Source organism: Cydia pomonella, chromosome 24, assembly GCF_033807575.1.
Source record: "Cydia pomonella isolate Wapato2018A chromosome 24, ilCydPomo1, whole genome shotgun sequence".
NCBI lineage: Eukaryota > Metazoa > Arthropoda > Insecta > Lepidoptera > Tortricidae > Cydia > Cydia pomonella.
In genome coordinates this window covers 9,164,411-9,191,970 of record NC_084726.1, presented here as the reverse complement: position 1 = coordinate 9,191,970, position 27,560 = coordinate 9,164,411, and the positions used below count along the sequence as shown (strand labels likewise).

General features: G+C 38.2%; 1 protein-coding gene across 1 annotated transcript in view; it reads left to right on the top strand.

The window, feature by feature from the left end:
- The window catches only part of LOC133530890 (uncharacterized), a 43,031-nt gene extending 15,701 nt beyond the window's left edge, over positions 1-27,330 (top strand). Inside the window, exons 2-6 of the mRNA XM_061868946.1 lie at positions 16,389-16,498; positions 19,746-19,877; positions 20,721-20,837; positions 21,596-21,798; positions 22,941-27,330. Coding sequence (XP_061724930.1) covers positions 16,389-16,498; positions 19,746-19,877; positions 20,721-20,837; positions 21,596-21,798; positions 22,941-23,184 — 806 coding nt within the window. The 3' untranslated portion in view covers positions 23,185-27,330. The remainder of the gene's footprint in view (positions 1-16,388; positions 16,499-19,745; positions 19,878-20,720; positions 20,838-21,595; positions 21,799-22,940) is intronic.
- Positions 27,331-27,560: the final 230 nt, after the last annotated feature.

Sequence of the window (27,560 nt, the reverse complement as noted above, 5' to 3'; positions counted from 1 at the left end):
GACGGGGTGCGGCGCCGCAGAAGTCGTGTTCATCCCGCGCATCCCCCTCATCCTGAGCAATTTCCCGTTCCATTTCAAGCGCCTACAGTTCTCCGTGAGCGTCTGCTTCGCCATGAACATCAACAAGTCGCAGAGGCAGACGCTGCGCGCCGCTGGCGTGGACCTGCGCACGGGCTGCTTCTCGCACGGGCAGCTCTACGTGGCGTGCTCGCGCGTTACCAGCTGCACGGAGCTATTCGTGCTGATGCCCGCCGGAGAGACTCGCAATGTGGTGTACAAATAAATATTGTAAAATGTCAATGTTATGTAAACATACCTACTTATTAGTATGTAACTGTAAATAAAATTATATGTATACATTTAGTTGTGCATACATAAACAGAACTGTAAACAAAATGTAAATACTCGGCCTCAAGTTTTTGATATCTACGAGTATTCTCCTTTCCTCTAATCCTACTTCTAACTAATAGGTATTACACCTAAATTCGATAGTGTTCGGAAGCATGGATTTCTATGGGTATATTTCTTACCTTTTCATGCTTAGACTGATTCGTCTGGAGCACCGATTTGGATGATATTTTCCATGGACATGATTTGGATAGGTACAGTCAAGGACGTAAAAAAAATACAAAAGTGGAACTGTATTGTCCGATATACATCTACTACTCTATGTCGTTTAAATCACGTCAAGGACGAATTTGAAAAAAATAACAATTGATTTTGGAGTGTAGTTTTATTAAGTGGTACCTAATTGTAAAATATTTTATCTAGACTACAGTCCTCTAGCGTATCCATCTGTCCACTTTACTTCAAGTTCCACCTCCAGGAGAGAGGCAGAGAAATTAGCGGTGAATGAGCCGGTTACTGACACAGACCGAATACCACGCGGGCGGAGCCGCGGGCACAGCTAGTTTTTGATATAATCACAAACTTAAACTAGACGTAGGTTTTAGTGTTATAAAACAATTCTGAATGATTTTTTAATTTAGTCTTAAGCACCAGAGCATAATTAATTTTTGATTTTTTTCGAGTGGCAGTGTATTTCGTACATCATGATCACTTGTGACAGTTCTGACGACGCGTCATTAATGAGACGTTTTGAGTTAAAACAATGTAGTGTAGTGATACATTGCTTGCTGATTTATTTTATATGGATCCACCGAACACTCTCTATGACCGTAATTTGATAAAATTCATATACTAGCCGTGTCTTATCCAACCCCGATATTGGCAGAATCATCAACACCTTGATGGAGCCATAACACGAAAAATGGATTGATATTTTATATGGAAAAATAAAAATCGTCCATTTTTTATAAAACCTGTGGAAGTGTGGTCATTACAGCCTGAACTAACTACCATTTGATTACGTGGTCGTATCAAAAATACACGCTGTATTAAAGAAATAATGATTAAGCCCTCCAGTCAAGTGGCCGAGACGCCATGAATACGCCTTGGCACTTTTTTAGCTTTTATTTAACTTGCCCTGTTAGTATGTTATGCCACTTATGCCCTATGAGCTGTGAGTTATATGAATATGAAGATACTAACAAAATAGTGTCAAATCTTGAAAGCTAAATTTGACATAGGTACTACCCAATTTCCGATTGAGCTGAAAATTTGCATATGTAAGTCGGGTGACAATGCAATATGATGGTACCGTCGAGCTGTTTTGTTGATGGAGACAGGAGGTGGCCATAAGAACTCTGTTATAAAATAACGCAGCCGTGTTTGGGGTTTTTAAAATTGTCTCGATGAGTCGATAATAAAAGTACAGTCAGTGACAAAAGCTTGTCCCAAAAGGGATTTTTTTGCCAAAACGAATTCTATAATATGTAGGTATATGACATCTATTTCAGCTTATAGTTTATAGCAGTGTGATTACAAAAAAACACAAATTAAAATACTTAATAAAATAATTGTATTGGCTCGCTAATAAGTAAGTAAACACTTTATTGTATGAGAAAAAAGAAATATTACATAACATGAGATAGAACATGGGTGTTTTATAACCTAGATACTTTAACCCCAAGATTATATTGCTAAGTAAGTATTAGATAATGTCATAATTATATTATGTTAACAACATTAATTATCTTTCAAAGTTATTTGATACGTTATCTTGCCTAAGTATTTTCCAGCATGTGCAATCTTGTTTAATTTATGCACAAACAAATGTTCTCATTATGTATATCTCTAAAACGTTTTCACCGATTAAATTATAGTTTCCTGCAAGTTTTCTTAGTTATGTCAACCGGACGCTTTGCGATTTCTGCAAAAAAATCTTATGCGCGTTGGGGCCCCATGGACCTAAGGTTTCAACGCCAAATGGTATAAAATGGTACTCTCTACCGAGGCTCTTATATTTATTACGTTTTTTTTTCGGCGCTTTCCGCCTCTGCGCCCGCTTTTGCATTAGTCCGTTAGAGGTGGGACGGTGCCATTGTGTCTACGCAGGTAGCATCCCACACCAACATCCGTCCCAAGCTCCAAGGAACCAAGGACACCCCATCAGGTCTCTTGCCGCAATCCCTGATAATGTCAGTCGGCTCAAGAGGAGCAGGCACATTGATGTTGGCAAGAGTCATCAGTCATAATGTTAGTAAGCGACGCATGTCTTGAAAAACGTCCTGCACTTTTTTGACAAGATAATCCATAGTCCATTTATGTAATTTATACTGAGAGCGCAACTTCCATTGTATGGGAGCGGTTTTTGGTGGCGGGTTACATTTCTTACAAAGAAATAGCCAAAACTGCGAGTCAGAATCGCGGCCCAAGGGTTTCCTACTTCTCTATTTTTTTTAACAATGTTGTTTCCGTAAGTCCGATTTACGCTTGACTTATATGTTTTCCTGCTATCCTTATACCTGGTAAATAACTTTTTTCTGTGTTGTTTCCTAAATTTTGGGCCTAGTCGTTTCGAGAATAAGCCTCCCTCTATTTTGATAATTTTTTGCCTGTTTTCTTAAATAACTTCTAATGCTTAAATATATTTATTATTACAAAAACAATTATAATAAGGTCTTGTTAGCATGAAATCGTATAACTTCATTTGGAATTCCATATCCGTCTGACTTCACTCAGATTATTCGTGACCTGTGAATCAACTGATAAGATGCCCCTATATAACGTACCGGCCACTCATCAACGATCACCAGTACCAGCAAACATGAACGGCTTGGCTTTTATCTTCATTTTGTTTTGTGGAGCGAGTGGACTTCAAGTTTCAGGAAGCATTTCCAAGGCTTCCAGCTCCGAAATTGTCCATAACGATGGCTTCGACATTAAAGGAGCTGAAGAAGAAACTAGAAGAAATATAAGAAAACGTCGAGGTAGCGTCACTAGCGCCAGCGAAGACTTCGTAGCTACCATGAGCAAAGTGGAGGCTGCAATAGATACACTGAAGACGAGCAATTTGTACCGCCCGATCATTCATGGAGAATTTGTGGAGGGCACGATACGAAGCTACAATATTTTCAAAACCGACGAGGGCAAAGATGTTTTTGGCACGTTGGATGGTGACCTAAAGGAGTCTTTTAAATCGATTGTCCGCCGTCGGCCTCGCACGGGTGATATTATCTCCTGTAGAATTCCCTCAAGCAGAATGGCGGAACATTACATGATGGTCTTCAACAACAAGGTTCTCGAAGTTGCGGTGGTGAACGGCAAGTCGACGCATAACGGTGTTATCATCAAGGTTTCGTTCAGAAATTCAACATACTACAATTCAACGGAGTGTTTGTATCACGAGAACCGAGTAATGTTAAGAGCTGATGAAATTGATGATGAAAAAGGCGATGACACGGAATCAGATCTGAAGTTGGATGAAATTCTTAATCGTATCGAGTGCACTGTAAATGGAACTACGGGGAGGTTTTATTACGATTTAATGTCCTGCAATTGTCAAGATGTAGTGCTGTACTGGGCTTACGGCTACGCGGAAAATACCTGTATAAAGAATTTTGGATGCTTCAATTACTTGATGAATAGTTTCGACCAAATTTACCGTTATGTTGATGAGGAAGCATTTCTTGTGTACGAGGAACACAAAGATACTAGGGGTTTATTTGATGCCGCTGCAAAAGTACTTTTGCCTTTGCCTTAGCGTAGTAGAACGGGAGATAGTAGTAGAAGTAGTAACATGAATTAATAGCTAACATTTCTTTGAAAAACCATTCACTTTTAATTAATTAATTTTGTCGTCATTTTGCAAAATAAATCATGTGTTCAAAGATGCCTTGGGTCCACACATTCATTTAATTTCTCTAATGGTTTTTCTGTGTTATAGAAAACCTATATCCTATGTAACTTTTATTATCACAGCCTAAATGTCTCGTTTGGGATTTCTGAGCCTCACTCGAGAATAGCTAACCCCCTTATTCATAAACGTGTACTAAAGTTACGATGCCGCTAATCATCGTTTGTCCCTTTCCGACGTATAGGTATGATGGAAAGGGACAAACGATCATTAACTTTAGTACACGTTTATGAATAAGGGGGTAAGCGAATAACGGCCCGATACGTCAAATATTAGGTCTACTTAGATATGATAGGTATTGGATATGTTAGTGTCAAAAGTGACAAACAAAATATACAGTATTTGACGTATCTTAAAGTTCGAATTGGGCCGTAAATTACACTAACCTTGACCATTTCAGGTTTTTTTCGGATTTATATGGGAATATTTAAGTTTATTGTTGTGTAAGCTACGATCCCTTTCGCTTCTAAAGTTATATTAATGCTTAGGTAACGATAGTAAATTAAAGCGACTGGTAAATATAAAATGATATTTCGTACATAAGTTCTGAAAAACTCATTGGTACGAGCCGGGGTTTGAACCCGCGCCCTCCGGATTGCAAGTCACACGCTTTTACCGCTAAAAGGTCACCAGCGGAAAGCGATATTTCCGCTACGTAACGAAAAATATCCGCTACGGTCTACGGCGTAGCATAGATCGATTTCCAAACTACAGCCCGCGGGCCGAATCTGGTCTTTACCTTTGGCCCACGTCACGGAGGCATATCTGTCATATCTTCTTAAGGCTTAGAACGCACTGCGATTAATTTCTTACGGTTTCAGTCTTGCAAGTGGGTGCGCTTATGAAGCATGCCGTATGTTACACTTTTTGCGGTCTTTACTAATGTTTACGAATTTTAATAGCATTATGTCGAGTGTCAAAAGACACAATTTCGAATTGTTCTTATAGTTACAGTTAAATGTCACACATGTCCACATGATTACGTCACACAGGCGGCCTCATAGTTAATTTAGATAATTACTTTAATTAAGCCCCAATTACACGAATAAAATGTTTTTAAACAATTATTTAGGTTAAATTCGAAGGTTTCCATTTTTTTATGAGCATGTGGACATAATATACTTTTCACCACACCAACTGGTAAAGGCCCTCTTGATTGTTCAAAAACGAATGAGAAAGTTGCATTTTATCCACATGTGGGGCAAAGTAATCAGATCCAAATTTTGAGTTGTTTCCTTATGTTAGCTAGTAGAATTGACTTTTAAATGATGATTTTGAATGCTTATTTTTTTATTACGTTCATTTGGATTTAATTTCATTTCAATTTTTGGTTTTTCATAGTTAGTAGTTTCCTCGTGTTGGTGTGGTGAAAATTTTTATGTTTCACTCGGAGGCAAAGTTTGTTTAACCCTCGTGCATTGAAACCCTCGCAACGCTCAAGATTCCACTTTTCGAATCACTCGTTCAATTTTGGAATCTTTCTCTTGCTCGGGTATCAATATTAGCACGAGCGTTTAAACAACAACTTTGCCCCCTTGTAAAACAAATAACTATTATTTAACCCTCGTATAATTGCATGCGTTTTCAATGACAAAATGTAGGTGGTAACGTCATCATTAAAGGATAACTCACGCTAGAACTCAATAACATACTAAAAAAATCATGGAGCATGGAAAATATTTAGAAGTGAAAAAACGTTTTCTCCTTTTGTATGGACGATCCCGTGGTATACTTCCCTCTTAATGTTTCAGGAAATATATATTTTTTTATACTACGTCGGTGGCAAACAAGCATACGGCCCGTCTGATGGTAATCAGTCTCCGTAGCCTATGTACGCCTGCAACTCCAGAGGAGTTACATGCGCGTTGCCGACCCTAGCACCCCTCCCTCACCTCGTTGATCTCTGACTCTTACTCATCGGCAGGAACACAACACTATGAGTAGGGTCTAGTGTTATTTGGGTGCGGTTTTCTGTAAGGTGGAGGTACTTCCCCAGTTGGGCTCTGCTCTAGATCTGGAATGACATCCGCTATGTTGTGCCCTACCACACAAAGCGAAATGACATTCACAATGCCCATATCTCTCTTGTGGACGTAGTTTAAGGACGTACCCGGGTCCAGATTTATTACATTGCAGGCAATGTAATCGACAGAATTTTTGCAGCGCGACATTACTCTGCGACATTTGACATTTGCGGCAGCAATGCAGTCGCCAGTAATGTCACGCTGCTATATTGCCACCGGTCGCATTACTGCAGAAAACATCAAAAAAGTTGCACTGGAAATATTAATATAAAAATCAATATAATATGGCGACTTTATCAATGAATTTCGCAGAAAGACATTTCGCAGCTCACTGTAGGTACACTGTGTTGTTATTATTTTGTCGGTCGGTCGGTTTCCTCATATTGACTGCTATAATTGACTTTTATTGATTGATGATGATTTTGAATGATAAATATTTAAGCGTTGATTTGGATTTTACAGTTACTATTTTCCTCGCGTCAGTGTGCTGAACATTTTTGTATTTCACTCGATAGCAATGTTTGTTTAACTCTCGAACTACAAGCTCATGGTTTCTACTTAGGAATCTTTAATTTACTCAGGTGTCAATATAAGTACAAGGGTTTAAACAAAAACGTTGCCCCCTTGTAAAACAAATAACTATTTTACGTGACAAGAATGCCGTGTTAAAATTTGAAATCGGTTGAAACGCATAAATATCGCTAGAAACAAAACGAACCGCAGCTTACACAACAATAAACTTAAATATTTTGGTCCCATAAATCCTGAAAAAACCTAAAATGGACAAAGTTAGAGCAACTTATTCACTTAGCGATTCTCGAGTGAGGCTCGGAAATCCCTCACGCGATATTTAGGCTGTGATAGTAAAAGTTGCATATGAAAGATTCATAGACTCTATGCGGGGTAAATTCCAGGGATTTTCTTTTCAAAAATAGTTTCGCGAAGCCGCGAACGCGAGTGTGGAGGGCCCTCGCGTCGATTTCGCAGATTGTTCACGCCTTCGCGCCTTAGGGTCTCCCCAAACCAGTCGACGCGGAGTCGGCTTTCGCCGAGTGTTTTACACCACACTATTCGCATTTAGCCGATCGACCGTCTCCGCGGTTGGACACCTGCGTTTAGCAGTCTCATCCTCCTTGCGGCCGTAGAGACGCCCGATCGCCTGCGACTTGCTATCGCAACAGTTGTAAACGACGGTCGGCTCTCCCGTGCTCCGTCCTGCCGTCGAGACGTCAGACAGCACACGTACAACAGCCGTTGAGTCCGACGAACAGATGTAGGACAGCGGGTGATCGGCAATCGTAAATCTCATTTTTGGAGACTGGTTGTTAGTAACAACCTGAGTTTGAAATTGAACAGACCTGTAAGATTATTTTCCTTGGTAATTGTTACATATTATATAATAACCTGTGATGATGGATATTTTACGTAGACGGGCATGGAAAAAAAGGCTTACCAGCATTTTTATCGTAGCCTACTTGTTGGAAGAGAAAAGCACCTACACCAGAAAAAGCGGAGGCGACCGTGGGTTGATTCTTTGTGACAATATAGATTAAGTGAAGGTGAATTTAATTTACGATATCCTCGTTTGAGACTCGATCCAAAAATGTTTTACGATTATTATGGCCGTCATCGGCTCTGTTCGGCCGTCGTCAGCTATCTTCGGCCGTCGAAGACGCTGATCGGCTTCCGCCAGCTCTGACCGGTCCTTATCGTAGGTACTCGGCCGTGATCGGAGCCGTTCAACTCTTGCCGGCACCGTACGGCGGTATAAGGAGATTTATGAATGCGAACGTGTGCGGTAGGCTGCAAACAGCGTCGTACGAATGCGAACAGCTTTACGGCAAAACGCCGTTTTCCCGTCGAAAGACGTCGTTTCGCGTGGGCCGAGCCGATTTACGACTTATTCGCTCTTATTGCGTTGACATACAGATTTTTCCGTACGCGATTTGCCGAAACGGCGTCGACTAGTTTGGGGAGACCCTTATTCCCCGTTTTTTGTCGGTATTTGGCCCGCGTCAAAGGAGACGCGAAGCGCGAATTTGCAAGACCCCACACTCGCGATCGCTTCGCGTCGCGATTCGCTCACGAGTCGGTTAATCTGAACTGTCATTACCTTCTATGGCAGTTACTTGGTTATATTGGGTGCGAACTTGATAACCCAAAAATCAATTTGACAGTTCCCAGTTTGAATCAGTGCCCTGCCGCAAACTAAATCCGATCAGCTGACGCTTCGGCGCCATTTTTCCGCGAACCAAACTGCGAAATCACCGTGAAGTTGTGCGAGTGTGGAGTCTACGTCAACATCGCGGTATGTTCGCTCCGCGAAGTCGCGCCGCGATTCACGCGCATAGTCTGGAGGGGGCTTATGATTCCTAGGCCAATTATTCGTAGTCGTACTCGTTCTAGCTAAGGTAGTACAAAACCAGAGTTTATCATATTCCTGTAAAAAAAACTGCTGCTTGAACGCTAAAGGTCGCAATGAAAGTAAGGATTAACCTTCAACATATCCTCGCCAGGACCCTTACCATGGGTACTGCGATTATAGTCGATCGCTAGCGCTCGTATAATAGTCGTGTACCAACACAGAAAAAAAAACATTGAGTAATTCAAAATATAAGTCAATTTAAGTAATGTAGAAATATTATTATTTTTAAAATGATATGATATTTGACCGTGAAGCATCTCTGTTTCACCTTGGATAAAAAAAAAACTTCCGTGTCTGTCCGGCTTTATAAGTCGGATCTCTTTCCGAGCCGGATTTCCGTGAAATTAACCTAAGCTAGGCACAGTCAAGTGTAAAAATTTGGATCCACACAACTTACTTAAAAATATGTCCCATAAGCTCTTAATTTGCCGACATAATTTCAGGTAAGCTGTAGGTTCGATGAATTTCAGCGTGGACAAAAACGCTTTCGTATGTCCGGATGTTCACAACCGATTCTCGTGAAATTTTGTGACGTTTAAGAATGAAATCGATCTTTTTTATCGATTTAGATTCGGAACATTTTCAAAATAGCGGTTCCATAGGGGGTTCACCAGGTATATGTCTTTTTCTCGATTCCGTTAATGGATTCAGTTGTTGGTTTTTTTAGTAATCATTTTAAGGCTATTTAAATATGAGTTGAGTGAGTTTACACAATCCGTAGAGAAATGGTCGCAGCTAGGGCTGCCATCCGTCCGGGTTTTCCCGGATTTGTCCTAGTTTGGAGGCCGTCCGGGGGCCGTCCGGGGGGGTGGGGGTGGGGGTGGGTGTCAAGAAGTGTAAAACTTCATGTAAAATTAAAGGTCTTGTTTTTTAAAAATATTATTTTCGGACTCGTCCGGGTTTGGCGAAATTCGAGATGGCAGCCCTAGTCGCAGCAAACTCATGGTAAGGGCACAGTAAAGAGTTTTACGGCATTGTTAAACTTAACGGCCGCATAAGATTTGCTACTTTGTCGGAATATGTTATATTTCGCCCGTGTAAGAAATTAGCATGTAAGCTCCTAAGTAGGCCTATTTACATAGGAATAATTATGTTTTATTACTTACATAAATTATGATGATTGAACTGAAATAGAAAATACACTTGGATTTTATGAAATTCGTGTATAAATCCTCTTATGTCAAGCTACGCTAACTCTGCAGAGTGTTTAGTAGCACAGACTGTGCATGTGCAAGTGTTAAATATTTTAAACGTCATAATTTCATAGAAGTTTGACATTTATTATAACCATTCCACACTCTGTGTCACACACAAAAAGTCTACCATAATCATTTTAGGAGATAGTCTTAAGTAGTTCATTCCTATAAATAATTATTAACGAACTTCTGCTCGAACATTTGCTCGTAATAAAGAGTTCTTCTTTTAATGATTATTTGAACATTCTTATCCTTTTTTTCACCCTAACCTTGACTATTAAAGCACCTAATTAACTTAAACAAAGCACCAATGAACTGGGGGCCGATTTTTGAATTTCGAGCGCTCGATTTCGTCACTCGAAAATCTTGTGGAAAATGGCGAATTGCTTTTTGAAATACGAGCAGTAGAAATTGGGAATCTACCACTAGTTTTCAATTCTATTAGTAGAATTTAAATGCATAGTAGTGGAAAGAACATGAAATGCCTAACTCGACCCAGAGGCCAATTCAAAATTTCATTGCGACATCAGAATGATATCTAATTGATGTCAGTCGTGCGTGCATTTCGCTGGTACCTGTCCGTACTTCTATTGGCGCGAGGGGCGACTGGCATTTTAGATATCATTTTGATGTTAAAAACGTTCAAATAGGCCTTCCAGGCTGCAGTCAACCGAGTCCCATAAACGAATAACTGAGTTGATTTAATTAACTTTACCGAGGCTCTAGTTTGAGCCAATCAGAAGTGGCTTTTTTGTTCGTTTTGAAACAGAAAAGAAAGTATTGGATGGAACTGATTGCGATTTAAACTTTAACCTTGCTGGTTTAAAAAGGCCCTTTTGAACTTCTAAAATGGTAACTCAACTGGTTATTGATGGGGGTTTTCCGAAAAGAGTAAACCATTTTTTTTTCGAAAACATAACAACTTTTGGGTTACCTATTTCTACTCTCTTTTTACTGTAAGTAGTACCTAACAATAGTATTGTATACAATCGTAATATAATAGGAGCGCTTTTCAGTCGAGTACCGTGTTTAGGCAACGAAGCTTACTGAGTTGCCTAAGTAAGGTACGAGATCGAAAAGCTTGTTTGTATCACTATTGTATACAATACTTTTTCTACGAGTCATATAAAAAAAAGTATTATTTTTAGCATAAAATCTAAATGATTAATGAAAAACGAAATGATTAATGAAAAGTATCTCAGTAGACAAAAATGTAATATACAAATACAAATACAAATACAAATATCTTTATTTCGCTTTAAAATGTGGTACAAAAGATGTTTAAAATATATAGTAGTCACACACATTCCACCAGAAACTGGCATGCAAAATTATTATAAAAGTACCTAAATATTATATAAAAAAAACATGCAACTTACTTAGTACTAGTACTTAATAGAGTACTTAAATCACATATATAATTACTTAGTAGAGTACTTAAATCTAATATTCTAATGCACTAAAAAAAAAAGACATAAACGCGCAAAGTTCCCCGCCTGCCCGTCCCCCGTTCTATGGGAGCGCGGCGGCACGTGATTGGTCATTTTTTAATAGTTGACTACAGCGTATGGAAATGAATATTATAGTTGAGTTTGGAGCCTATACATAAAAGATACGCACTTGTGGCATACGAAATCTCAGTCGACGAGTATAAAAAAATATGTTTGTTAAACTGTAATTAAGCAAACATTACTTTCAGTGTAGCACTTGTTAAGGATGACTCGCGCTAGACTGGCCCGGGCCCGGGCCGGAGCCGTTACGTTATTTTCTACGACGGCTGATCTAAGAAAACGAAGCGCCGGAAGCTCCGGCCTAGTCCCGGTCTGTCGTCCCGTCCAGCGTGAGTTATCCTTTAAATTTTATCACGTGGATAAAGCCATCCATAACACTAGAGTGATATGTTGAAAATATGTTCGTACTCCAACAGTAAAACACATAAATCTTTAAAATTATGCGAATTAACCTTTTGACCGCTGTAGACTAATATTATATGTAAGACATACAATATCCAGTTCACTTCGCTGCAGTCGGATTAATAAGACAATATTCGTGTAACTTCGTGCCGGCGGCGACACGAGCACACTCGATGCTCGATGAAAAATTCTAAGCGGTTAAAGGGTTAACAGATCTATAAATAAATATCATCACACTTTTGCGTCTATTGCAGACGATTTATGCATTACTGTTTTGACAACGGGTTTGGTGACTGTGGAGGCCGATGCGTGAGCGGCACGACCTCCCACATTTTTGACAGAGAAAGCTCATGTCACCGAGGTTCCAGTCCCGGTTTGCTTTCTGCGACACCTTCTGCTATCTAACGCATCAAACCAGGCTTGATCGCATAGCCTTCTCCCCTCCACAACACGCTTACGCCATCCATCACGGTTTCCTGCTAAGGTTTCCCAGGCATGGTGGTCGAATTCAAATGCTGTCATGTCTCGCTTTACAAAATAAATATACACCTACGGAAAACCAGCGCTGGCTTCATCGACCGAGCGCTAGCGAAGGTCTCCTTTTCAGCTTGGGTGAAAATGGTTTTGTATGTCCGTATGTTCATTTTTACAGATGGCAATTCTCAAGCAATTCTCATGACATTTTGTGAGCAGGTTCGATGTTTAGACAAGTAGATTTTTATGTCGATCTAGTTCTTGTTTTTTTTTTTCAAAATGGCGGAGCATACATTTATTGAGTGTTTGTTTTGTTTTTTTATTTTATTTATTAGACATTTATAAGCTTAACAGGTACACTAAATCGCTTACAAACTAGCTAAAGATTACAGTAGGATTTACAATACAAATTACATTATGTACATTAAAACACAGTTCATTATTAACAGAAATATTAAATATAGGATTATTAAATAAATTAAATTAAATTAGCCGAAGTGCTGGGAGGATACCTCGGCACGCCAGCATCAATGACGTCATCCGTAGGGCCTTTGTTAGTGCCAAGGTGCCGGCGCTCCTCGAGCCAAACGGCCTGGTCAGGGATGATGGCAAGAGGCCTGATGGAATAACGTTGGTGCCTTGGAGTATGGGACGGCCCCTTGTCTGGGATGCTACATGCGTAGATACCCTGGCACCGTCCCATATTCCAGGCACCAAAGTTGACGCTGGTGCGGCTGCATCCTCGGCCGAAAGCCTCAAGCATCGCAAGTATGTCAACCTCGGCAGTAGTTACATATTTGCGGCGTTTGGGGTTGAAGGGCCGTGGGGGCCTAGCGCGCGCCGCCTCTATAAGGAGTTAGCAAAACGCCTTATAGAGGCTTCGGGTGATCAGAGGGCTGGCCTGTACTTCGCCCAGCGGATAAGCATTGCTATCCAGAGGGGCAATGCAGCCAGCCTTCTGGGCACCCTGCCAAGCGGTCTCGATCTGGGACAATTTTTTTATTTATAAGTTTTTAATTTAAGTTTTTAATTGTTATTCCACCCATTTGTGTTTATTATAACAAAAATATGGATGTATTAATTAAATTAGTCGAATGGAAATCATCATCATTATAATTAAAAAATGAAAGTCAAAATTCAAGTTCGATTATGCTCGCGACTATGCTCGCGAGGTCTACAGCTCAGCTCACAGGGTCACTAGTGTTGAGGTGGGTCCATTCCATGGCCTTCTGGATCTGTAATAAAGATATATTTAAATAATAATATTATATGGACATTCTTACACAAATTGACTAAGTCCCACGGTAAGCTCTAGAAGGCTTGTGTTGTGGGTACTCAGACAACGATATAATATATAAATACTTAAATACATATAAAACGCCCATGACTCAGGAACAAATATCTGTGTTCATCACACAATTGATGACCTTACCGGGATTCGAACCCAGGACCATCGGCTTCATAGGCAGGGTACTGGGCCAGACCGGTCTTCAGTATTTAATTTATCTTACACTTGATGCACACTTAAATGTTCTGTTTTTTCTGCAAGTTTTGTCTGTACATGTTCGTACATATTTTGTGGTAGTTACCAGTAAGTGTATTTTATCTTATCTTATATCAAAGTAGGTATAGGATAATTCCAATTCTAGGATGTCAACAATAGCAGATGAATATCACAGTCATAATTTTCCATTGGTGAAGCAGCCAGTAGTGCTGAGCAATTTACTTTATCGACATCGATAGTTTTATTTATAAAAATAGTAATTATAAAAGAGAACACCACGTATGTAAGGGTAAAACAACTTTTTCTTGTCACTCGTTGCCATGGTTACCATTGGATCACTCTTAAGAGTCCGCAGCAAGCTCGGCCGAATTTCACCTTTCCATACAAACGGAGTTTCGTTCTCATTTTAAAACTACGGGTTGATTTGTAATGAAACTTTGCACACACAATTACATGAGGTACATCTATGCCTGTAATTCGTTTTGTATGACAAACTAAAATCACTATATTTTTTTTACTGTAGTATCTGAAGCTACATAAACTACTTACAGGCATAGACATACCTTAACCTATTATAATTACAAAGTAGAGAAATCTAGCAAGTTGTTTAGCTAGTAGTTTAAAATGAGAGCGTAACTACGTTTGTTTTGTATGGAGAACTGAGCTTCCTGCGGAGTCCGGACTCTTAAACCTCGGGTTTTATGGTATATACAAATCACCAAACATGTTTCTATTTTGTGGTATTTTAAAAACCCTTTCCATAATGGGCTATCTACTAAGCACATTAGTAGAATGCGGTACAACAGTTCTAACAAACTGCTCATATCCTTGGCTGACAGGACAGAATAACAACAAGAAACAGGTACTTGATTGATCCTGAATTAATATTCACGCAGTGTACATTTTCAGTCTAGATCTTTTATAAGTAATATTTTTTAATTAAGTAATAAAGATATTCTTTTTATTCTTTTTATAAATCCATTACCAAATACCGTTATATTTTTCTTATCTTATTCCTAAGTAGTCATTATTAATATTTCAATTTCATTTTACTTACAACGTATGCCTTATATGCATCATTATTACAACATATAGTTACAGGGTCCCGCTTGAGCAAGCAAAATTACTAAAGGATAATTCGAGCTATTACACATGTAGGTGTTTCCAAGGAAAATAAAAGTTATTTATTGCATTCCGATTAAATATTACAAGGGACTATTCTTACATATTAAAGAATCATTGCTTAAATTATAAAATAAGTAAACAATTCAAATATTATAAAAAAACATTAATATAGTAAAGTATTTTAATGTTTATATTGAAAGATTTTTGAATTTTTTTCAATCATAATGACTAGACATTGACCCAATTGAAACAAATGTCGATATATAAACTCCCATCACTACACAAATCAACTAAATTGTGCAGCCGCCTTGGACGTCTTGGTCACCAAACAATGCCTGCTCCAGTTCACAACGATCCAAACTACATACAACATACATTTTTGCATCAGTTCCATACAAGCTTTTCTGCTAGTTTTATAATAAGTGATACCGTATATTGTGATTTTAGTCCGTATAGCCCCAAGCCAAGTGTTTAATTGATTCATAAACAATTGCGGATATATTCATCCACTTATGCGCATTTCTGTAGCCTAATTTTAGCTAATATTGGCAAGGCAACTTGATTATTTCATAAAATATTGCGGATATTTTCATTTACTTGTGAGCAATCCTGTAGTCAATCCTCACATGATGTCATGTGACTAAAATGAGATTGAGGATCGACCATTACTTCTCATTAAAGTGCGATCTATCAAACACAGTGTGTCATATAATGCAACATATGTGGAACGCTTCGCTGTTCGGTGTCTGATTATTAGCAAAACTCGACTCATATTGTTTTAAAGTTCACTTGACACTATTTTTTTATTAAATTTTTTTCAACTGTGTATTTTCTGGACTATTTGAAGATTCATGATGACTAGTTGACTGTTTAAATAGAAAGTGGCTTTTAACTCCATCAGTTATCATCACATATCTTGAGCGGATTATGAAACCATCAAGTTTTGTGATAATTATTTAAACCCTTGGACTCTGTGAACAAAGACTTCGTAAAAGACTTGAAAGTCTTTTTTGGCCCTATAATGTGTTAATTTGGCCCTCGATTGTGATGTGAAAATAGAAATTTGTGGCGTTTAACTCCAGTTAACATACCGCCTTCAAATATTCTAGAGTGGAGTTATAGAAACATCAAGTTATGTGATCATTTAAATCAATCCTTGACTCAATCAATCCTTGTAAACAAAGACTTCGAAAAAGACTTGAAAGACTTTTTTGGCCCTATAATGTGTTAATTTGGTTCTCGATTGTGATGTGGAAATAGAAATTTGGGTCTACTTACCCACTTAGCATCACATCTTGTAAGGTCTAGAGCGGAAGTATATAATCATCAAGTTAAGTGATCATTTCAAACCAATCCTTGGACTCTGTGAACAAAAACTTCAAAAATACATATAAGATATTTTTGGCCCTATAATGTTAATTTGGCCCTCGATTGTGATGTGGAAGTGTTAATGTGGTTTGTGTCGGCAGCGCTGCTGGTGTGCTCGGTGCAGGGCCTGCAGCTGGACAGCCAGGCCTCCACACGAAGGCCGAGGGTCACGAAGTACAGCAGAACGACCGTCGCTCCGGGAGGCACGACGGTGAGTACCTATTCTTACAAGCTTTTATTTAACTTGCAATGTTTCATGTATAAAATTCCGTACGGATCAAATCTTGCAAGTTAAACGCCGATCCAGCAGTTTGACGAGTATCAGAGGGCCTAGCCAAGATGCCAATCGTTTGCGCCGTAGCGAACGAAACGGTAATGTCTCTCTATCACTCGTCTATACATATAAGTGCGACAGAGACACATTAGTGTTTTGTTCGCTACGGCGCGAACGAGTGGCATCTTGGCTAGGCAGCCTGCTCATTTCCAAAATTATATAAGGTATTTTTGGCATAAAGTGGTTTAAAATCTTATGATTAGAGTAGTGTTTTTATTTTTTTATTTTCATTAATTATTTATTCCTAATCAGAATCATTAGAATTGTTAGGTGGCTGATCAAAGAGAAGGTAGTTTAGACCTTTATTTAGCCGAATTGCAAATGAAAAGCTACCACCTAATCACCTTCTTCATAAAATTAAAGTCGATTATAAAAAACCGGACAAGTGCGAGTCGGACTCGCCCACCGAGGGTTCCGTACTTTTTAGTACTTGTTGTTATACCGCCTACAGAAATTACATCATCTGTGAAAATTTCAACTGTCTTCATAACATACAGCCTGGTGACTGACGGACAGACGGACAGACGGACAGACGGACAGACAGACAGACAGACAGACGGACGCACAGCGGAGTCTTATTAATAGGGTAATATAGGGTCCCGTTTTACCCTTTGGGTACGGAACCTTAAAAACCAAGGGTAAGTCCAGCCCATTAAAGTTTGAGATCACAATCGATGTCGCCATTTTCGCCATGTAATGACTTCTAATAAAAAGTTCTCAATCCCTTACTAATGCTACTTATTATACTTAGTTTTATCAGTGACATACAGAGATCTAATACATAAAAACACTTGTAACATTCCGTGTGTCTTGGAGACTCCAGGATTGTCTCGCACTCATGGCAAAAGGCCGGCCGGACTCATATTGGTTTCATGGCAAAAGGGACGGTGCCTCTTGTGGGACGCCACGTGTGTCAGCACGTTTGCACCGTCCCACCTTAGCCTCACGCTTATATCTGCTGGGGCAGCTGCTGAATATGCGGTCAAACTGAAGCACGCTAAGTACAGTGCCCTGGAATCAATGTACGATTTTGTGCTTGCATTGGAGACTGCGGGACCGTGGGGAACAGAGGCTAAGGTGTTTATAAAAGAACTTGGTCGCGGACTTAGGGATACGGGCTGTGATTACGCTCCGGGTCGTATCTGGTGCAGGGGATTTCATTGGCTATACAACGTGGAAATGCTACTAGCGTAATAGGAACTTTTGGATCGGATGTGATTCGGGGTGGTCCTTTTTAAATGAAATGACTGTGAATTAAAAATGATGAAACCTGTTGCGGATAGCTTTATTGTTTGTGTGCAATGACGACGCCTGTTGCGGATTTATGGTTGTACCCTCCTAACGGAGCCTGCGGTGGGGATATGAATTTGCATTATTTTATTAATGTTTTTTTATTAAATTTTGATTAAAGGAATATTATTAACTTACTTTATACATTTAGTAAATAAGATTATAGTTATACTAGTAACTAGTAATATTCACTTACTACAAATAGCTTCGGTAAGCCCTGGGCCGATCAAGCCAAAGCTTGCTCATTTAAATGCAAATTACTTTAGAAGTACATCAGTATTTAGAGTTAGAATTTAGGTTACGCAAGGGAGACTTTTTAGAGTTACCATGCATATAAAACCTGCGATATCGCTATTGACAATGTCTGAAGAACAATTGTAATAAAGGATCAATTCTATATTTTAATATTAACATTTCTGATGAGCAATTGTGTATTTATTTATTTTAATTCAATAATGTCTTAATATCCAAAATTAGACTTATAGAATAAATTACAATTAAATAAAAACTAACTTAAAACAAAAAAAAAGTCCCTCCCTGTGGAAAGGTCCTGGCTACATTCAGTATAGTAAGAATGCATACATTTTCAATTTTACAAATACCTTCATACTTGATCTAGCACTTGGCATGAAAACTTGGCGTGGATCGATTCTATGTAATTTTGATTTTACGTCCCGCTCCGACTCCTTTTAGTGATCGTTTACGGGAGCAGGTGCGTTGTTAGTAATTATATGTTGATTTTTTTCATCAATGAATTGCAGATGTGATATTTAGGGAAAATCCTCTGAAACTAAAGCTTTTGGTAAATATTGTTGAACAGTGGGTTTAGCTTAAATTAGTGTTCGACCACTTAACCACTAAAAACAGTAAGCAATCTCAACGAAATTTCCCAAGCGAGTAGAGCAATTTGTTTGTTTCAAAAGTTTCTCACTTTAACCCCCTTTTATGTGGTACAAGGTACAACTTTAAGAATTCTAATTACTTTTATTCACAAAGAGTACAAAATAAGTAATATTGTTTTACGGGTGTTGAAGTAGACCTCATTTTATAAAAGTACAAATGATCACTACGTCTTATAAAATAAAGTCCCCCACCGTGTCTGTCTGTTTGCATGTTCGCGAATATTCGCGATAAACTCAAAAATTACTGAACGGATTTTCATGCGGTTTTCAGCTATTAATAGACTGATTCTTGAGGAAGGTTTAAGTGTATAATTGATTAAGGTTTTGAGTAACTCGTGCCAAATATATAGGTATGTAACTTCGTACCTACTCGTATAAGATAAATAAAGTCTAAGGAAAAAGATGCCTAATAAAATCAAGAAAAAATTATGCTCGAATAGATGGCGATATACCTTTGGCTTAAACGTACTCGAGTCTTATCGAGGGCTTACGGCAACACCGTTTGATATTTAACACATATCAGTGAAAGAACATGGGTCAAATAGCCATTGGTCATTCTAAGAGTTTTAGTCCTGTGTCGAAAGATGGCAGTAAAGTGAGTTCAATAAAAAACTTACTTTGACAATACGCCTCTATACTCAATTCTCTTTGCCCCTGCGAAGCCGGGGCCGCTCGCTAATTCTTTTAAAAATTCAACCCTTTACTTGGCTTCCTGCGTACAAAAGAGACAATGTATTTAGCCACCTTTACGATTAATTTTCTTAATCATTCTTATTATGAAATAAATACAAACAGAGGGTGAAAAGTTCCAAACGAATATTTTTACGCCCACTCAGTCTTTAGTCGTTTCAATAGACGTCTGGAACAACGTTGATTCCCGTGTTGGAACTTTCGAAACTCCTTTTAATTCTAATGACTTTCTAAACTTTCAGGAGGCGGTGACAGAACGGAGTTTGTCAACAGCTACATATCGCCTGCAGGGCAGCGGCGGGGAGACATGCATCCTGCTCACAGTAGACGCGCTTATAGATATCTCTTATCTTACGAAGCTGAACGAGCGAGCGGTAAGTACTCTTAAGTTCCAGTTTACATCAACACACTAAGATAAACTTACAGCAGACGGCGACATATCGCCTAGCAGTAGTGGGGAGACATGCATCCTGCCCACAGTAGACGCGCTTATGATATCTCTTATCTTACCAAGCTGAACGAGCGAGTAGTAAGTTCTCTTGTTTCTTCAACTCACATCAACATACAAAAGATAGAAGGCGGCGACAGAACGGAGTTTATCAACATATCGTCTGCAGGGCAGCGGCGGGGAGACACTTTTCACGCTATAGAACCGTCATAGAATCACCTGTTGTCAGAAGCCTCGGCTCGCACCCGGACCGTTCCAGCGTCAGTCATCCATAAATCAAGAAATCCTTAAGAACGTTTGTGCAAGGAAGTAATTGAAAATAAAGAATTTAAGTTCCAGTATCCTTTTTTGTCTGCGTGTTCGACTGATTATGGTGTTCTTATATTTGTATTTGTCAACCAAAAGGGTTTGACCTCCACCGCAAATAGGGTGTAAATAGGGTGAGAATTGGGCCTCTGCAATTCTCACAAATGGGTTTGGAAGGAAAGAAAGAAAGAAAATAAATTTATTTAACATCACAATTTGGCTACAATATTATAAAATAAACACATACAACACAAATTAGATGGTATAGGATTCTCAACTCAGCGAGTGCGGTGAAGAGCACACCACCGATTATATTCTTCCGTATCCCTTCCACTCGTATTCTGGACTAGCTGAAGATTTGGCCTCACGGCTAACCTGGTTACCTGGTTTAACAATCTCAAAGCTCTCTGATCATCCTACATTATGCATACCATACGATTAATAATAATATTTGTCATTACAGGACGCGAACACATTCGTGCCGAACAACGCGAACGTGGGGGGCGTGTGCAAGGAGGGGGACGCCGAGCAGCTCGTCATCTCCTTTAAGGACTTCACACTCGAATTTTCGTTCGCTAAGGTAACTTCCATCGTTTTCCATTAAGGGCCCTTTAGCTGGTGCGGTTGCACGGAGCGAATTGACGACTGAGTCTATCATAGAAAATAGTCCGGACGACTCAGATCGCGCCCGCCTACTAGCTGTCTCTACTAACGAACCGGGACACTGGCTGAACGCCTGCGAATTGGAGCCAAAATATGCTCCGCTCATACCTGTGCATGCGGCAAGGACGTGGACCAGCTAGGCCAACATGGCCTCTCATGCACCAAAAGCGCCGGCCGATTATATCGCCACGGCACTATTAATGATCTGGTTCGGCGGTCGCTTGCTACCGTCTCTGTACCTGCTACTTTAGAACCCACAGGCATGGCGAGAGACGATTTCGCCTTGAGTTTTATTTGAGCTTTATTTGTATATAGAAAAAGATCTTTCTACATCCATTGATGTGAGTCGAGTGAAATGAATATACAATGTATTTATATTATCTAAGGAAGCTTGCTTTAATACTAGATGAAACTTTTTTCTCACTTAAGCAGAAAGCTGTGCAAAATAGATTAATCACATTCCATAGATTGCGTCACGTCGCAAGACGTGAAGGCAGCTGAAATAAAATAATTTCATTTATAATTATTAATTACAATTAATCGTTTATAATTATTATTTACACATAATAATTAAATGACAAGGTATGTCCATGTTATGCAAAACCTGAAAACAGCTCACCCGCGCCGATCTCTGGTTATAAAAAAGCCGTAACATAATTTCTATCATCTTTCCAGACACCAGGCGGTGAGCGTTGGTATTCCGGCAACATCAAACTGAGCTACAACTCCAGTGCCAGGATTTTAGAACACGCTGCCAAGCAAGGCCGACGGGTCGTTCTGACAACTAACTATCGAAATCTTCTGTTTCCTACTCCAGTCGGAAAATCATTCTTCTGTCCTGAGGAAACGGTTATAGAACTCACTGAGGATGAAACTAGGTAAGATTTAGATTTAGTTTTTTCAACTTACTCGCGAAATTAGTTTTAGATCTCACTAAGGAAGAGACTATTTAGGTAAGTTTCTAATCTAAACATCAACAGATTTCACAATTACTAGAACTATTCAGCTTAACTGGGAAGAATAGTCGTTCTGTCAACCAATTCACGAAATCTTCTGTTCCCTACACGAGTTGGCAAGTTCTTCTGCCCTGAGGAAACGGTCATAGAACTCACTGAAAATGAAACTAGGTAAGATTTAGATTTAGTTTTTTCAACCAACTCGAGAAATTAAGTAGTTGTTCCTCTACACCAGTTGCAATATCGTTCTTCTTCCTTGAGCAGATGGTTATATGTCGATCTCACTAAAGACAAGACTATTTAGGTAAGCTTCTCATCTAAACATCGACAGAATTGCGCAATAATTAGAGTACTCAGCTTTACTGGGAAGGATAGTCGTTCCGTCAACCAATTCGCGAAATCTTGTGTTCACTACAACAGTTAACAAGTTCTTCTGTCCTAAAAAGACGGTTATAGAACTCACCGAGGATGAAACTAGGTAAGATTTAGATTTAATATTTTCAATCAACTCGCGAAATCAGTTGCTCTGTACACCAGTTGGGAAATCGTTCTGCCTTGAGCAGAGGGTTATAGGTCTCACTAAGGAGACTATTTAGATAAGTTTCTAATCTAAACACTAAACAGAATTGCGCAATTTCTAGAGGAAGAATAATCGTTCTGTCAACCAATTCGCGAAATATTCTGTTTCCTACACCGGTCGGCAAATCGTTCTTCTGCCCTGAGGAAACGGTTATAGAACTCATTGAGGTTGAAACTAAGTGAGATTTAGATTTAGTTTTTTCAACTAATTCCCGAACTTAGTTATATAGATCTCACTAAGGACGAGACTACTTAGGTAAGTTTCGCGTAGACAACACGCCAATCGTTATCGCTCCGTAGCAAACGAAACGGTGTTGCGGGTTTCCATAGGCGACGATAATCGCTTACCAGGTGATTTGTCTGCTCGTTTGCCTCCTATACCTTATCGTAAAAAAACGTTACTGGGTTTCTATTACCTTTAATTTGTCCTGTACTATGTGACATCTTCATTGTATGTTGCTAATTTTACATTTTTAATTTTCCAGTCCTGCGACGGCCCACAAAGCCAAGCTGTACCTCCGCCAAATGCGTCTCCAAGCCTTCATGTTCAAACGCGATGGCGAATTCGGTCCCCCCTGGCACTGTTCGGATTCGGCCCGAGCGCGCTCCGAGACCGCTCCCGTCGCCGTTGGCGCTGCGCTCGCGATAGCCACCGCTGGTACCCTGGTCTGTTACGCTATCTGGCGCTATTTGAAGGTCAAGAAGGTACAATATGACACGATGGAGTGAAGAGGCTAGGTGCGTTCTGGACGTTTTTGTTGCTGCTTTTTTATTATCGATAGCTAGGTGAAACGATGCAAAAAGTTTAACAAGTTTAAGGGTTTTTTGACAGGAGTTTTTTCACTAACTGACCGGAGATGTCAATCGCTCTTTCATATGAGCTTGATATTTCATCGTCAATCTAAGGCAAACCTAAGTTTTTGAAAACCCTTATTGGTGGATTTACATCTTTAGTTGTTATGATGACTTGCTTTTTGTGTTTGATGTTGTATAATTGCTAGCAAAATGATGGAACTTTAGGTAAGTGTTTGGAAACGGTTCTAATGGTATGTTTAACTTCGTTAAACGAGTTAAAAGGAGGAGTTACTTTTTAATCTCACACTTTATTTTTTGATGCGTGTGTGATATTTTACGATTTAATACTTTTTGTGGCCGTAGTTTTTTGTGGAAGAAGTTCAGAACGCATTGTATGTAAGCTAAGCTAGTGAGATCTCAAAACTAATTATGCCAATGTCGATACCTTTTTAGAGCGGTAGACCAAATTGATGTCAATTTGACGTTTGACAAGTTGTCAGATTTGACGTACGCAAGTGAGATAAGTAAATATATGGTTCGCATGGCTACCAACGCTAAGCGCAAATTCATTGTTGCCATATCATAATTTAATTACACGTTAAAGTTGGTAGGCCTGTATTTTAAATAAGAATTTGAAATGTCCATATCATACATGCGATATAATTTCCTTAGCGCAGTTCCTCTAGTGATGTGAAATGAAATATCGATTTTACTAAATCGTTTTTGACCCATTTTTTTTTGTAAACAAAATTAAAAGCGAGGGCGTCTAAGGATGATATTATAATTAAAAGATTTTCATCTACATATAATAGTATAATGGACGAAAAATGAACTAAAAAGGCAGTACGTCTGCGAGAAAGTTAGTAATAGTTATTTAAAAATGTTGTTGACGGTTGATTATTAATGTAAAAAATATTTAATCCCCATCCTATATAACCCCAAAGTTCCCATAGGTTAGATCCTTTTATTTACAAAAAAAAGAACTAAGAAAATTGGCTTACACTCATTGGAATTATAATTTAGAGTCAATTTACTTGAGGACTATAATTAGTGCATCATAATCATTATAATAGGTACATATCACATGATAATAATTATATAATTTAGCGTTCATTGTAATTATATGGAGAATATATGATATATAATTTGTTTGCGGTAGCGGACACTATAACGAGTACGTGTACAAGCAATAAGTACGTTTTTATTATGCCCGTCGTATGACACATGGCTGAATCGATGTTGTATTGTGCGCAAAACTTGGGGTTACTAGTGTCGCATATCGTATTTTAGAGTTAAGGTTATGTACTTCAGGGGCCTGAATCAATTTCATCAGTGTGACAAGAGTATACTAAAAATCTGTAACTTTTTATCAAGAATCTAAAAAAATGCATATCAGTGCTGGTAACAATTATAATATGTTTCTAGGACAGTGATTTTCTTGACTTACATGCTCACAGTTTTTGTATACTACTTGGTGAACAAGATATGTAACGAACACCATAATTTATGAATGCCTGAAACTTAAATGTGGTCCTTTAGAATAAGCATTTAGCATATCACAGCAGCAATCACAGCAGCAGCTTAGGATATCACAGATTGAGTTCGGATTCAAAATGCAAGAGTATCACTGTAATATTTATATTACAAAGACCTGGAATTTGAATATATTTACGCACAGCGTTTATGAAGACCTCGAAAACTAAATGGCAAACTTTAAAAAGTTAAACGTGGCCATTACCAGCCTTGATGAGTTAAAAACAGCTTTGTCACTCAGTTTTCGTAAGGAAATAATTTTATATAATGAACTGCTTCTTTATATGTTTTTCCTCTCAGCATAACCACTCAATTGCTTTTGGTAACTGTAGTTACCAGCTGGCAACGTTTTTCTTTGAAATAATAAATTACGATGATATTTTTCTTGGATCCCTGGACCTGCTGTTATAATTTTGTTCAATATAATTTTATTTTGTACGTGCTTTATCTATTTAAGATTGAATTGATTATAAAACTAACGTGTCTACTTTATATAATTGACTAAAATATACAAACATACGTATATAGTTTTGACAAAAATGTATCATTTTTGTCTTATATTTACTTCGTAACATTGAACCCCATACTTCCAGTATACCTCTGCAAAGTAGCATCGCTTTTTTGTACAACTGTATTTATTACGAGGCATACAGGCTCTAACAATTATACTTTATATTATATCTTATTTGTAATATTATACTCAAAAGTATTTATAAGCAAAAGAGAAATAACTAGTATTAAAGACCAGATACCGGAATTTTCGTGGCATTTTTGAATTGCCATAGTGACTTCTAAATTATCGACATCCGATATACCTACATATATCGATACAATGTAGAACACGACATATTAAAGAAGATTAAAAGTAGAGGTAATCAACTGACGGTTTTATGATTAAAGAGCGAGCTCTTCCAGATATCTTTTGAGTACAAAACAATGAAAACTTAATACTTAACAATGTCACATTTAATTCATGTTAAAGTCTGTTTTAGTGCTAACTAGCGACCCGCTCAGGCTTCGCACGGGTTACACAAAACCTTAACAAGTTATACATGTAAACCTTCCTCAAGAATCATTCTATTGATAGGTGAAAACTGCATGAAAATCCGTTCAGGGGTTTTTGAGTTTATCGCGAACAGACCGACAGACGGGGCGGGTGTCTTTGTTTTATTAGGTGTAGTGACAAGTGTTCATATTTTTCAGTCAAATATCCATTAATTTTTTAATATGTTGTGTTCTATATTGTATCAATATATTGTATATCGGAATTCGATAAATGAAAGGTTATTACGACATTTCAAAAGTGCCACGAAAATTCCGGCCTCTGTTAAAGACACTAGTGGCCAAGTTTTGTTAGTTAAGCGCTATGTGTTAAAGCTTGAATCTAATGGCTATTGTTTATCGTAACCTAATACTCATCAATTACTATTATACATATCGTTTAATATAAGTTAATGTAACATGCGTTTTGTGATCACTGTCGTGTAAGTTTGTATCTTGTTTGTATGCATCTAGGGTTGCATTTAGCTTAAGTTAGATATATAGTCACTCAGTCTTGCTTGCTGTACATAGGGAGAGCTTTCGTTTCGCCGAATACAGAATTACACTTTTATATTTAATCTACTTGGATTTTTCGATATATTTATACATACAGGCATGATGCTTTTTTCGTCTAATGTAAATATTTCTTCTCTCGTAAGCCACTTTTCGAATTTTTCGATTTGAATCGCACTATGGTTTGTATTTCAAATTATCATTTTAAGAAACTCTGAATATTTCTGAAACATTTTCTAGTAGAAAGATATTCTATTTTCCTAATGGTTTTGTATGGGACTCCTGTAGTTTCTTTCCTCAATAGTTTGATAGCATTACGAAGGTATCGGTGCATTTGTATTTAAAAAATAATGTTGTACTAAAAATATTATATGCCATACGATTTGTCTTCCAGTAACATTGATCTTAACAATAGCGTAAAGTATTGTAGCTTATTATACATATACATAATTATGGTCATAATCAAAGGTGGTGGTGTTATGGTAGATTGCTAAGATAGGACGGAGCAAGACTTAAGTGCCATTTACATCCACACTTTATCAGGCCTGAAATCAGGCCCGAATTCGAGCCCGAGCAAGGGTATTTTTCCGTTTCACCAAACATTAGCACATCGTTTACAATACTTGAAATGTAAAAAATTCATATGCAAAAATATCAAACATTTAACATTTTTGGTAATTAGAGACAAAGTATTTTTTACATTTCGAATATTGTTAACGATGTTCTGATATTCCGTGAAACGGAAAACGATCATCAGACCCAAAATTGGGACTGATTTGAAGTGTAGATGTGATTGGCGCTTCATTGACTTTAGTCGTGTCTAAATACTCTAAATTATAAGAAGTGTAATAAACTCAAAACACCAATTACAGATATTTTGGTAAAAGCATAACATTCACCACTAAATAATATCTAAGTGACATATCTCAAATTATTGTAATTTAGTGCGTTCATTTATTGAATTGTCTTTATGAATAAATGACGTCGAAATTACTTGTTGTTGTTAATTTTTCTTATACCAATTAATCCTACTATAGTATTTTTGAAACACGAAAGGCACCTACGCTGACAGATTTCATCTAAATAAGAAAATATGTTATAAATTATATGGTGATGACTGATGACATCTGTCGTGTTTAAAAAATACTTTAACATGAGTATTGAAAGCTAATACGAAGATACTAAGGGCATCTAAGGTGAAAACATGGATACGAAATGATGAT